Source organism: Hoplias malabaricus, chromosome X2 (assembly GCF_029633855.1).
Source record: "Hoplias malabaricus isolate fHopMal1 chromosome X2, fHopMal1.hap1, whole genome shotgun sequence".
Classification (NCBI taxonomy): Eukaryota; Metazoa; Chordata; class Actinopteri; order Characiformes; family Erythrinidae; genus Hoplias; species Hoplias malabaricus.
Genome location: NC_089819.1, coordinates 2,755,372 through 2,770,052, shown reverse-complemented (window position 1 = coordinate 2,770,052; position 14,681 = coordinate 2,755,372). Strand labels below are relative to the sequence as shown.

The 14,681-nt window shown below is 40.1% G+C and overlaps 1 protein-coding gene across 1 annotated transcript; it reads left to right on the top strand.

The window, feature by feature from the left end:
• Positions 1–2,628: 2,628 nt before the first annotated feature.
• Positions 2,629–8,389, top strand: LOC136677509 (nodal homolog). Its single transcript, XM_066655074.1, has 3 exons — positions 2,629–2,869; positions 6,843–7,666; positions 8,237–8,389. Exons 1-3 carry the CDS (start codon positions 2,629–2,631, stop codon positions 8,387–8,389), a joined length of 1,218 nt encoding a protein of 405 aa, XP_066511171.1.
• Positions 8,390–14,681: the final 6,292 nt, after the last annotated feature.

Sequence of the window (14,681 nt, the reverse complement as noted above, 5' to 3'; positions counted from 1 at the left end):
AATATCCACTCTATTAGACACACTCACCTCATAGGTCCACCTCGTACGTGTAAAGTCAGAGACTGTAACTTATCTGTTGCAGCACAGTTTGGGTTGGCTGTCCTATAGTTCTTCATCAGCAGACACTGCCCACAGGAAACTATTGATATGTTTGGTCAGTAGACAGTTCTCAGTCCAGCAATGACACAGTGGACTTTAAAAACCCAAGCATCACTGCTGTGTCTGATCCACACACACACACACACACACACACACTAACACACCACTACGATGTCAGTGTAACTGCAGTGATGAGAATGATTTACCAGCCAAATCATGACTTCTCTGTGGTGAACTTAGGGGGTCCTGTCCAGTCAATGGGAGGAAACAAAGTAAGCAGAGCAAAATATAGACTACAGTAATTATAGAATTGTAAATGTAGAAAAATTGAAGTGCTCTTCATTGGAGCTGATAAAAACTGAAAGTTAACATAGACACAAAGTTCATATTAATATTATGTTAGGATGGTGTACTTTCTGTGAGTTTGAGAAATCATTTTATTTGATTTATTAGCAATAACTGACCACAGAACATCACTGGACACATTCTCTCGTCGTTTGCTGATCTTTTCCCATCCATTCATTGTCTGTAACCACTTACCCAGTTCTTTGCAGGGCGACACACACTCACAAATTCACTCACATCTATAGACACTTCTGAGTTGCCAATCCACCTACCAGTGCATGCTTTTGTACCGTGGAAGGAAACCGGAGCAGACACAGTCTGTCATGTGCAATACCCAACCAGGTCACCAGAGGTCCTCATCACCAGAATATTAGCTGTCACCCTTAGCAACGGATCCATTATACGCACCTGTTTCCAATATCTCATTAACCCCTCTACTTATACTCCCCTCACACAGAGATTCACTTTGTCTTTTTTTAATCTAGATTTTGGACTTTGTTTTGGAACAGTTTGCCTGTTTTTCTCTGATTCCTGTCCTTGGTTTTTGAACTCTTTGCTTTGCCCTTGACTCTGCTTTTTGGATTTGTGTTATTAAAGCTTACATATGGATTCTACCAACTTGTCAGCCTCAGCCCCATTACACAGTCACTCGAAGTGGGAGTCGAACCCACAACCTCCACGTCCCTGAAGCTGTGTGACAGACACGACCTGCAGCACCACCTTTTTCTGAAAATATCTTTAGACTGGTTAACTTTTGATGATCCTAATTTATTACATTCTGTTCTGTTTATCAATGTAAAATAAGAGATAATTACTGGCGTATGTTCTTGTCTTTGACAAATAGAGCAACCCATATATAACAGTCGGGGTTACCAAAATGTATTTGAATAGCCTGTGCTAAGAAATCCTTAGTGGGCTCTTATTAGAACCCTGTGGAACACCTTGCTTCTGATTTGAAATAAATGAAAATAACGTGAAAATAAAATTTTTTCCAAAAGCACGCAGTGGCGTCTAGTGTCAAATAAACAGAGCAGCGCCAGAAGAAACACAACGCAGCAAAACAAACAAAAATCAATAGCACGTCAACAGACTGTTCACTTCCAGAAAAATCTGATTGGAAGGTGTATTAAATCATTTATTAAAAATAATGGTTATGTGGTGTCTCTCAACATTATTAATAAAATTATTATTATGTATTAACATTATTATAAGAATGTTGTAGTTGCTCTTGTTCCTGTGATTTGCTCTGAATATATTCGTGATGAAAATCTCAGCGAACACGTGGTCAAATATCGTGCTTCGTGATACGTAAACTATAACATTTCTGCACATTTAATGCGACCGCTTTCACTTGCTGAATGCATGTATTATATTGGGAAAACGTGGCCGAAATGTTTGCAGAAGTTATGCCATATTTTATTTTTGTATTTTCCCCGTAAATAAGTGTATATCTATAAGTGTAGCCTAATGTTTTAGACAAGTGGCTTATCTAGTGGCCATACATTTCTGACTGTGTTGTGGGTGGATCTGTAGTTACAGTTTCTTTGTGACGCTATGGCTCCGTACAACACCACGCGAGACATTACTTTACGGGATTGAATGAATGAATAAACGAATCAGTTATTTAATGTTTGTTAATTTCATAACCTGTTTTCAGAAATCAACAAGTCATTTTGGAGTGTACACAATTTTGCGTATCACTAAATATGCTATATATATATATATATATTTAATATGATATTATTAGCTTGTTAATATGTTCTTTTGCACGAGGCCGGTTACATTGTATCCAGCTCTAAACAGCGTCTCTCCTGATGGTCAGTGAACGGGTCGGTGGCGCGGTGTGTCTTTGGGTGGCCTGGCCTCGAGTCAAAGGAAGCGCGTTGTACAATGGACACTGGGAGCGTTCGCGCCTCCTGCATATAAAAGCGCGCGGTTTCGAGAGACACTGAACTTGACAGCTCTGCTCTGCCTCCCTCTCAGATGTGCCTGAAGGATCAGAGGGATTCTTCAGAGGCTGGAGGATGACAAGAGGTCATCAAAGGCCAGCTGGACGCTTTAAAAGCGCTGTCCAGGGCCATGAGCACATAACACAGCAAGAGAGCAGAAGAGCAGAGAGGAGCTCCATCCACGTCCTCCTACAAATCTGCAAATCCTGAACATACTGAGCTTATTAAAGTAGTAATGGCGCTGCTCTTGGCGATGGTCGTTGCTTTATCAAGCCTCGGCTGCATGGGGCTTCAGCACACAGGGCCTTCTAGTGAAAGGTACAGTGTTGCAGCGCATCATCCCAGCAGCTACCCGTTCTACATGATGCAGCTCTACAGAGACTTCAAGTCTGTGGACACAGTGAAGAAGCGCAAAGCAGCCATCACCACAGCAGCTCTGCATCAGTCAGACTCCGTGCTCAGTCTCGTTGCCAAAGGTAAGATCTTGTGTAATATAACATTCATTCTCTACAGATAACAAGCTGTTACAGTGGATTTACACAGTGATTGCTGCTGTCACAGGTTTATTTGGATTTAAGCGTTTAAACATATAACCAGAAGCGATTTTATTTGCGTTAATAAGTGGGGTGTAGTATTTAATATTTGTTCCCTGTGAAGGATGTTCAAAATATCTCACTAAATGTATCACTTGGCCAGGACAGTCCCGGTATATGACTTCGACTGGAGATAAGGGCATAACGTCAGAACGACTGGGCTTATTATTATTATTATTATTGTACAGTTATATATATATATATGTACTTTATATACAATAAAGAATCCCCTAACCTATGCATATCTGAATAATTTGAACATATTTAATGAAATTAATCGTGTCTTACATTCTATTATAGAAATGCATAGACATTTTTTTCTACTGTTCCAAATTATTTATTAACCTCGGTATTTAAAAGCTAAGAAAATTTCCGAAACCTTCTCTTCTGTTGGGTCCTAATTGCTGATGATGACTACAAGAGCGCTGATCGAGGTTCAGGCCGGTGGCACTTGTGGCTCGCATCATTTCAGGCTTCATTTTCGGGCTCACGTCTGATCCTCCCCTTTTACAACTCGGTGGTGTCAGTGCTTATTCCACTTAAAAGAGTTTCTCCGTTTTATGTGAGCTAGTGTGTGTGTGTGTGTGTGTGTGGGTGTGAGTGTGTGTATTAGCCCATCAGACGTCTGTTACAAAGGGACCCTCAATACACATCCCCCCTCCTCTCCCACTTTCCCCAGAGTCTGTTGACATCTGGCTGCAGTGCTTTACTCTGGCAGAACCTGTAGACCATTACAACTATGTTTATTGCGCTTATCTTGGTTTCTGCTGTGACCACGTTGATTCACCTTAATGGTTTTAATTGACCTGTTTATGCCCCGCCCACCAACACGTTCTTTCGTAGCTACTGTTCCGAGGTGAGGGAAAAATGTATTCAGCTTACACTGTGACTGTATTCAACCTTCAGAAGGAACTCCACTGGCCCTCTAAAGGCTCGCCAAATAATTTAGAATCAACAAAAAGCCTGAAAAGACTGACTTTTCTTAACTACACGATTGTATTCGTAGATCAAACCCTCCCCCAGTTTCATCCCAATATGAGGATGATTTCTCCTCTTCTTCCCCTCTGAACATGCAATATAAATGACACAACTGAATGCAAAGGTAAAACAGTGAAGTACAGTACTTTCCTGGTTCTAATGACGACCTGTAACTGATATCACAAATTAAAAGTTCTAGGACAGTTCACAGCCATTTTCAGAGTGCCTCTTATTCAGAGATTATTAAATAGAAATTAAATATCCCATGCTTTTCCTCCCTCATTGCCTGCAGAGGAAATGCCCCAGGCCTCCAGTGGAATGCTCTTGGCTGAAAAACTTCTCACTGAATTCTCTCTTAAAGGATCGTCTAAGAAAATGCATACCACATGGCAACCTATTCTTTCATGTTTTCATGTTTTGACACAGTTTCTACAGGGCTAATCACATAGAAACATACCTAACACTTTGTGTTATATATATATATATATATTTTTTTTTTTTTTTTCCTCCCACAGTCCAAAAAAGACAGACATTGATAGGTGGACTGGTGACTCAAAATTGTCCATAGGTGTGAATGTGTGAGTGAATGTGTGAGTGTACGTCACCCTGTGAAGGACTGGTGCCCCCTCCTTCCACGATGTGATCCCACCTTGCATCCGGTGATTCCGAGTGGGCTCCTGACCCACCGCAACCCTGAATTGGATAAGTAGTTACAGATAATGAATGAATGAATGAATGAATATATATATATACATGAAAAAAGGGATAAATTAATAAAATGGGATACTCTGGATGCACATACGTTTAAACTCATCTTACACAATGTCAGGCATGGGCTAGAAGGTTGTGGAGCAGTGGGAAACTGCATAAAACAGAACCTCTTGTGGCTAAATGCCAAGATATCCTCACAATGTGTCAATATCTAGTCTTTCTAGAAGAAGTAAAGCAGGTGTGAACATACCTATATACATACTGTAACATGTAGCTACAGTATTATACTTTACAAGTAATTGTAGATCAGTATTGGTGTTGTGTATTTGACTTAAATGTGTGTGTGTGTGTATTTCAGCAGGTGTAGGTTTTTGTTTTTTGTTTCTGTGTAACTAAGGTAAAATATAATGGAAAACTGAAAATGTATTAATATATTAGACAAAAAAATGTCATCAGGGTGAATGAGCTCAGGGCGGATCAACCCTAGTGGGTTATATCAGGAATGTTACTTAGCAGTGTCCTTATTCACTTCAAGTCATTATAGTGTTTGCTCAGTTAAAAATATAGTTCCTTAATTTTGTGCTTTATAATAACCCAAAGCATACTTTAGATACAAAGTAATATGTTAGCACCAAGCTAACACACTAACCACATGCTAACATCCTAGTCATAATACTCTGCAATTCAGCTTCATCCAGTGAATACTGTAGAGATGAATGAGTTTAAGAAAATATGCAATTGTTAACTTTCCAATAAATACTAGAGTTATGATTTAAATAAACACTAATTTCCTTGTATTTGAGGCTTGAATGCTAATAGTAGCTTATCAAAATTTCAGTTCACAGGCTCTTTTGTTACATTAAATTCATTAGCTCATTGTCTGTAACCACTTATCCAGTTCAGGATCATTGTGGGTCCAGAGCCTACCTGGAATCATTAGGCGCAAAGTAAGAGCACACCCTGGAGGTGGCACCAGTCCTTCACAGGGAGACACACACAAACCCACGCCTACGGACACATTTGAGTTGCCAATCCACCTACCAACCAGAGGCGATTGCTCTAAGACTGCAAGGGAAGTTCAGCTTCCCCTAAAATGTCAAAAAATAAGTGATCAAATATATACTGTTGTGTGTACATGTCATTGAATAAATATGCACTACAACGCACTCAACTTTTGTTCAGAATCAGCTTCTTATCACTGGTAAAGACGCGGCTTTCCTCTCAATCATTCCCGCAGCTTCATAGTGCTTTAAACAGTGAGAACGCTGAGCATCCACAGAGTTCAACAGCAAAGCAGCGAAGTGCAGCTTCATCGTTGGATAAATGCTGGGCTTTGTCCCGCCCATCGGGGCAGTGGGCTGGCCTCGGCTGGCCCGGACGCTCAGCTTCTGCATGATGATTGAATGATCTGTCTGAGGCTGAATCCCTTTTTGATTGACAGCTAAATGAGCGAATCAGCGATCCTTTGGTGTAAAGATCCGTGGGAGCATTACATTTTCATTCTGTTCTGAGTTGAACCAGAGACTTTCTTAAACCTCTTAGCGGCATTTTCTTTGTTAAAGCGACAAATCGAGCTTCTATTTCTGGTGGGGTTTTTTGTAGCTGCTTGTGTTTGGAGACTGACTTCTATCACACTTTCTGACTTCTATCGCAGTTTCTGTCCAGCGGGTGCTGCTGAGCCCCTCCACCGTCACAAAGCACTCACAAGCGGACACACTTCACATGGGCCAAGGCCGTTTAAGCAGCCTAGCTTCGCTGGCCATTGAGAGGACACTAGTCAAGTCCCTGGAAAAGACGCCTTGTTGGTACGACAGGGTCACAGATCATTTTCTTGAAAAGGAACGGAGGGTAGAATTTACGTATAAATAAACCGACACATTTTATGATGTAGGCCGAAATTGAGCTTCCCCTCCTTGAAAGACCAGCATCCGCCACTGAAAGAAACGTATGTTTTTGGACCATGGGAGGAAACCAGAACAATCACACGTGGACAACACACCAAACTCCTCACAGACAGTCACCCAGAGCGGGATTTGAACCCACAACCTCCAGGTCCCTGGAGCTGTGTGACAGTGACACTACCTGCTGTGCCACTGTGCTGCTCTTCTGATAGTTGAACATACAGGTTTTTTTTGTCTCTGATGCTTATATGTCCCCTCTTTTCCAGACTGTCATCAGGTTGGTGAGAGATGGTCCATCACTTTTGACATGTCCTCCCTTTCGTCAAGTGAAAAAATTCAGCTTTGTGAGCTTCGCATCCGCTTGCCGGCATTTGTTGCATCCAGGCGTGCCGTCGTCGATCTCTACCATTCTACCATAGACGAGGCCTGTGAGCCAGGCACTGGACCTTGCCATGAACAGCGCATCTTTCTTGGCAGCATCAAGCCTGCACCTATGACCTCCTCCTCTTCCTGGAGGGTTTTCAATGTGACAGCTCTGCTCACACAATGGCAGCAGAGAGAAAGTACCCACACATTTTCCAGTGAGGACACAATATTCAGTCGGAACCAGGAAGATACTGGGGAGGGCAGTGGAGGAGATGGAGCTGACTCTTTACCCATTAGGTACAGCAATGGACGGTGGCGCAAGGTTCGACATCCCACCACTAACAGGGTCATGGTGGTAGTGTTTTCCAAGAGTTTGCAAGCCCAGGGTCATACGAGCACTCCTACCTTAATCCGCACCGTGGAACACTCCAAATATGTCATCCTGCAGCGCCCTGGTGACATCACCCAGAACCGTCGACACAAGCGAAACAGGCTAGAAGTAGACCACATTCGACCAGTGCTAGGAGAGGTCATGACTGCGCCTTCAACTGAGTCTGTGCAGAGGCCCCTGTGCAAGCGAGTAGACATGTGGGTGGACTTTGACCAGATTGGCTGGAATGAATGGATTGTCCACCCTAAGCGCTACAATGCATTCCGTTGCGAAGGGGAGTGTCCTATTCCACTGGACGAGTCCTTCAAACCCACCAACCATGCCTACATGCAGGTAAGGCACAAGTGTTTTGTAGACTCTGTAAGTACAGGTATGAAATATTGGAACCTCCACCCCCCACCACCACCACATTTGCAGCACTCTGAGCACCACACTGAATCCACACCAAAAAAATGATGTGTATACATGCCATACTGTAGCCTTCTGTGATTTCACAGTCCCTCTCCAGCACTTCTTACTTGAGCATTATGTTTTGTTGTTTAATGTTTGCGCATGTACCCCATGTTCCAGTAAATTTAAACTATTATAACAAAAATACCATAGCATTTACAGTGTATTATATGTAGAATAAAAGTATGTCATTTTATATAAGGGGGGAATTTAGCAGCCACCAACTGTGTTATCGGCAGTCAGTTCTGGAACCAGTCCCCTGCAGATACAGAGAAGAGACTCTATAAACATCAAATAGCATGTTAAAAAAAGTTATGCTGCAGTGAAACTATACATAGTAATGTAAGCTAGAATGTAGGTTTGTATTCATTTGAAGGCAGGTATTAGAGTAACGTAACTGAAAGTGGACAGTAGGAATTTAAAAGTAACATTTGTATTTATTGTTCCTTACAGAGTCTGCTGAAGCTATATCATCCGGAGAGGGTCACATGTCCATCCTGCGTTCCAACTCGCCTCAGCTCACTCTCCATGCTTTATTATGAGGGCGATGATGTGGTCCTGCGCCACCATGAGGACATGATTGTAGAGGAGTGTGGATGTCACTGAGAGGAGCTACTGAAAGACTTATGTTACTTCATTTCCCACCTCTATTCAGACAACACTTCCACTGTCCACCTGTTTTCTGACCACCCCCCCCTGCTTTAGGACTGTGTTGTGATTAATACTGACATTAATTCTGCCCATTCTAGAGCAGGAGGGTGTGTATCCAAAAAGGTAGAAAAAAATGTAGCCAGTTAGTATGTCATAATTATGAGAAACGTTCTCATTATTATGATTTCTTATCTACAATGTTTTATTAGAATCTACTAATATCTCGTTACTACTATTACACTAATAATAAAGACTTTGGTTCACACAATAATGAAAAAGATAGGATCTCATTATTGAAAGATATCAATTTATAATAATTAAGATATTCTATGTCATAATTGGCCACATGTGGATACATACATTAATTTAATATTCAGACTACTTCATCTCCTGGGGTTTTCTCAGGAATTTCTTAGTATGATTTGTTGGAATACGAGTTGCCAATGATATCCTGAAAATGTTAGTTGAACAATGTTGTGTTACCTATATATGTCAAGTTTGTAAAAGCACTCTGTTTTGGTGGATCCAAAACAAGGGCTGCTATGAGTCTCCTGCCAGAATTGAAATATTTAATATTTTATTGTAACTTACAGTCATGTGCAAACTTTGGGAACCCTTGGGCAAATGACACGTTCAGGTAATTTTCTGAGAAAATAAACATAATTGGTGGGGCTATTTTGTTTATACATAACTGAATTGGGGTATTCAAACCTGTGTATGTGACTGTATGTTGTTAGATGTATTGTATGTTTCGGATTTAGAAAAATCTGTGGTGATTGTACAAAATGTATATAGTATGTTTTCAATAAAAATATGTATTTTTAATATTAAACTGTGCATATTGTAATATGTGAAGTGTTTCATGGCTATTATAAAAAGACATTATATATTTTATATTTGTATAAAAGCAAAAGATTAAATACATTTTTGTATTTTTGCCTACTAGTACCTTATTTGTATAAAACAGTAATTTGCATATTTTTTATATGAAACATTCCTTAATTAAGCTGAAATTTCTGTACTGAGCCAATAAGATAAAAGCAATAATCTCCAGCTCCAGAGCAAATGGTTGTGTTTATAGGCGGAGTTTGGGGTTAGTGTTAATGATTAAATAAAATTAATAAAAATGAATGAACAAATTTTTGTACTTTGTTCATATGGTAGAGTGATGTTAATATCTAGTTGCTTGAACTTTGTGCAGAGGTGAATATATTCATTCATTCATTCATTATCTGTAAGCGCTTATCCAGTTCAGGGTCGCGGTGGGTCCAGAGCCTACCTGGAATCATTGGGCGCAATACACCCTGGAGGGGGCAGGTGAATATATGTAAACTTTTATTATAGGATGGTGTAAAATAAAAGAACATAATACAAAAACCTAAGTAAAGGTATGAAAATGTACTCTTCATTCTTAAAAATAAAGTTGCTACCAAGGGTTTTGAGCAATGTTGTAGACGAACAATTTTTGGTTCCATAAAGAACCATTACTGTTTAAGAAATGTGTGAGTGTGAAGAAATTTAAAGGTTTAAAAATCCATCACTTCCATCTTAAGATCCATCTTAAGGATCTTTCCCCATTTAAACAAATTAGCAAAAATGGTCCTTTATGGAACCAAAAATTGTTCTTCAATGGCATCGCTCAAAGAACCCTTTGTGGCAACATTATTGTTGAGTGTTGGGGGTACCACAACAGAAACAGAAAAGAGTTTCAGTGCCACTAATATTGGGTGATATTATATATCCACTGCCCACATAAAAACATGTCCATTTTTGCTGATTTTTTGTTTACTACATCATTTGAACACAGCAGTTCTCCTACACATCATGTGAAATTTTCATAATGAATGACCCAATAAAAACGCTCCAAAATTAATTAGAATAAAATGTTTTTTACATTTTTACACCTCCATTGAAAGTTAAGGTTTTTTTCATCACCCTGGGAGATGTTTTTAACTGGACAGCGAAGGTATGCTGTATGCACTATTGTATATCAGCCATTTTTTTTGTCTACTTTGTGGACAGTAACATGAGTTGACTTCTTTCCATTAGCATAACTGACCAATGTCTCTCCACTGACAAACCAGAAACATCTGGGTTTTCTGATTTTACAGGTTCCAAGGTCTAGATGTGTTTATATGTGTAATTATCACTTTTTCCATAGGATTGTACGATTTTGCCCATATTTTAAATGTGGGGAAAAGTTTTGGGAAGCCATTTGGAGTATGTGAAGATTATATAGTATTAAGTTATATGCGTAAATGGACCAAATGAGAGAAAGAATCCCAGACATTTGGAAAATAGAAACAACAAGATGCCTGTGCCTGGAAATGCTCTAGCTATATGTCTGCTAAGTCTGACTGGTTGACACATGTTGATTTGACCTTTTAAATCATTCAGTTGGGGCCTGGTCTCAGGTCAGTATACACTTCCCTCCAGTTTACCTGCCTGTTTCTGTTGAAGTTTCTGTTGAACGCTGATTCTTTTTGGTCTTCCGGAATCTGTTATCAAAGTTGGAAGGTTTACAGGCAAATAAATCAATGTTCATCTCCGGGCCTGATGGGGTAAAAAAAAACCAATACTGACAGAACTCACAGTGTTAAGACAACATGATACTTTAAAACATTTGAGATTTTCTAGAGGGCTGTGGTATTAGTAACTGTGCAATATAAAACACTTGTAGAGCAGAAGGATGATACTTCCATTTTTATTTTCATTGACCAAACACAACATGTTTCAATAAGTATTTAAGAAATAAATTCTTGCCTTTATGATACATTTGTATATTGCTATGAGTAACATGGCTACCCTTCAGCCAGCAAAGGAGTAAAGAACTTCCTGTTCGAATCGAAGAACCGAAGGTGCTTGTGGAAACCTTTAATACTACATTGGTTTATTAGTTTATTATTATTAGTTTAATTTTACATTTCTGTAACCCGAGAGGTCTTAGAAATGGGTCAAAATTAAGCGAAGAAACTCAATATAGCCGTGTAAATGTGCATATATTAGATATTATTCCATTTATCTACAAACCGGATTCCAAAAATGTTGGGACACTAAACAAATTGTGAATAAAAACTGAATGCAATGATGTGGAGATGGCAAATGTCAATATTTTATTTGTAATAGAACATAGATGACAGATCAAAAGTTTAATCTGAGTAAATGTAACATTTTAAAGGTAAAATATGTTGATTCACAATTTCACAGTGTCAACAAATCCCAAAAAAGTTGGGACAAGTAGCAATAAGTGGCTGGAAAAAGGAAATTGAGCAAATAACAAACAGCTGGAAGACCAATTAACACTAATTAGGTCAATTGACAACATGATTGGGAATAAAAAGAGCTTCTCAGAGTGTCAGTGTCTCTCTAAAGCCAACATGGTAAGAGGATCACCAAGTCCACCATTGTTGGGCAGAAAGATAGTGCAGCGATACCAGAATGGTGTTACCCAGCATAAAATAGCAAAGACTTTTAAGTTATCATCATCAACCGTGCATAACATCATCAAAAGATTCAGAGAATCTGGAACAATTGCTGTGTGTAAGGGTCAACGCCGTAAAACTCTACTGGATGCTCGTGAACTCCGGGCCCTTAAACATCACTGCACCTCAAACAGGAACGCCACTGTCAAGGAAATAACAGAATAGGCTCAGGAATACTTCCAGAAAGCATTGTCAGTGAACACAATCCACCGTGCCATCCGCCGTCGCCAGCTGAAACTCTACAGTGCAAAGAGGAAGCCACTTCTAAGCAAGCCCCACAAGCTCAGACGTTGGCACTGGGCCAGGGGTCTTTTAAAATGAAGTGTGGCAAAATGGAACACTGTTCTGTGGTCAGATGAGTCACGATTTGAAGTTCTTTATGGAACACTGGGACGCCATGTCATCCGGACCAGAGAGGACAAGGATAACACAAGGTGTTATCAACGCTCCGTTCAGAAGCCTGCATCACTGATGGTATGGGGTTGCATGAGTGCTTGTGGCATGGGCAGCTTGCATGTCTGGAAAGGCACCATTAATGCAGAGAACTATGTTCAGGTTCTAGAACAACATATGCTCCCATCTAGACGTCATCTCTTTCAGGGAAGACCCTGCATTTTTCAACAAGATAATGCCAGACCACATTCTGCAGCAATCACAACATCATGGCTACGTAGGAGAAGGATCCGGGGACTGAAATGGCAGCCTGCAGTCCAGATCTTTCACCTGTAGAGAACATTTGGTGCATCATAAAGAGGAAGGTGCGACAAAGAAGGCCCAAGACGATTGAACAGTTAGAGGCCTGTATTAGACATGAGTGGGAGAGCGTTCCTATTTCTAAACTTGAGAAACTGGTCTCCTCTGTCCCCAGACGTCTGAGTGTTGTAAGAAGAAGGGGGGATGCCACACAGTGGTAAAAAATGGCCTTGTCCCAACTTTTTGGGGATTTGTTGACGCCATGAAATTTTGAAACAACATATTTTTCCCTTAAAATGATACATTCTTTCAGTTAAATAAAATATTAGATGTTGGCACCTCCATATCATTGCATTCAGTTTTTATTCACAATTTGTTTAGTGTCCCAACTTTTTTGGAATCTGGTTTGTACTTCTATTTATATATTATTTATCACATCTCCTTTACTAGGAGCAAACACCTTTAACATAGCATGGAGAAGGTGAAAAATTCCAGAACCTTTATCAAACCCAAATAGAAAAAGGTGTTTAGAAGACATTATCCTCCTCCTCAAAAAAAAAAAAGTCCAGTTTGAGCTGTTTATTTTAGTGTCTGAATGAATGGTTTAGTGCAGACATATTGACTAAGTCTTCAAGACAAAAGAGGAGGAGACATTTGTTGATTTGTGGGTGGGTGGATGGGTGTGGTATTGGGGGATTTGGGGGTGTTACTAGTATTTGAAGGATGGGTGGTATCAGGAGGTGTGTAAACTGCCACATTGTAGAAAGAGGTTATTACTAGAATTGGGTGGTCTAGGGACTGGTTGCTTCAGAAGGTGACAAACAGAAGCCACACTGTGAAATGAACATCACACATGGTTCTGTGTCTTGCTGTTTGTGTAAAAATCAATTAAATGTAAGGGGGAAGCAGCTTGGTTTCAGCAAATGAGACAATAAATGGTCTTTTGGTATATTTCATTTTCATTTTCATAAGACATTTTCCTTTAGACAATGTTCAGAAGGTAAATCTCACAATACATTTGTGAACTGTAGATCTAAACAGCAAATGTTGGAATCAGAATCTTACAATATTGGCATAAGTTCTTTTTACACTGTACAAATTCCAAAGGGGAACTCCACAGATGTTTCAAATTTACTTCATAATTAAGTAATAAATTCTCTGCAAAACTACTGCATCATAGTCATTTAATTTGAAAAGTGCTGCTCTGGATTGATTTATTTGCTGAGGTAGATCTATTTACATTGATTGATTACATCTATTTACAACCTGGGTTCGGTCATGAATGTTCCTCGCTACTAAATATTTCACAGTCAGCCGACATTGGTATTATAACAAAGTGGAAGCAGTTGGGAATAACAGCTACTCAACCACGTAAAATGACATGGCGGGGACTGTGGGTGCTGAGGCACATAGTGCGAAGCGGTCTCCAACTTTCTGCAGAGTCATTTGCTACAGCTCTCCAAACTTCATGTGTCCTTCAGATTGTCTCAAGAATAGTGCATAGAGAGCTTCGCGGAATGGGTTTCCTTGGACGAGCAGCTACCTCCAAGCCTTATATCACCAAGTGCATTACAAACCATCAGATGCAGCGGTGTAAAGCACACCGCCACTGGAGTCTAGAGCAGTGGAGATGTGTTCTCTGGAGTGACGAGTCACACTTCTATGTCTGGCAATCTGATGGACAAGTCTGGGTTTGGCAGCTGCTATAAGAATGGTACTTGTCAGAGTGCCTAGAGGAAAGTTTGGTGGAGGGGGGGATTATGGTGTGGGGTTGTTTTTCAGGAGTTGGACTCTGCCCCCTAGCTCCAGTGACAGGAACTGTTAATGCTTCAGGAAACAAAGAGATTTTGGAGAATTTCATGCTTCCAACTTTGTGGAAAAAGTTTAAGGATGATCCCTTAATGTTCCAATATGACTGCACATTAGTGCACAAAGCAAGGTCCATAAAGACATGGATGAGCAAGTTTGGTGTAGAAGAACTTGACTGGTCCCAACCCGACCGAACACCTTTGGGATGAACTAGAGTTGAGATTGTGAGCCAGGTCTTCTCGTCCAACATCAGTGTCTGACCT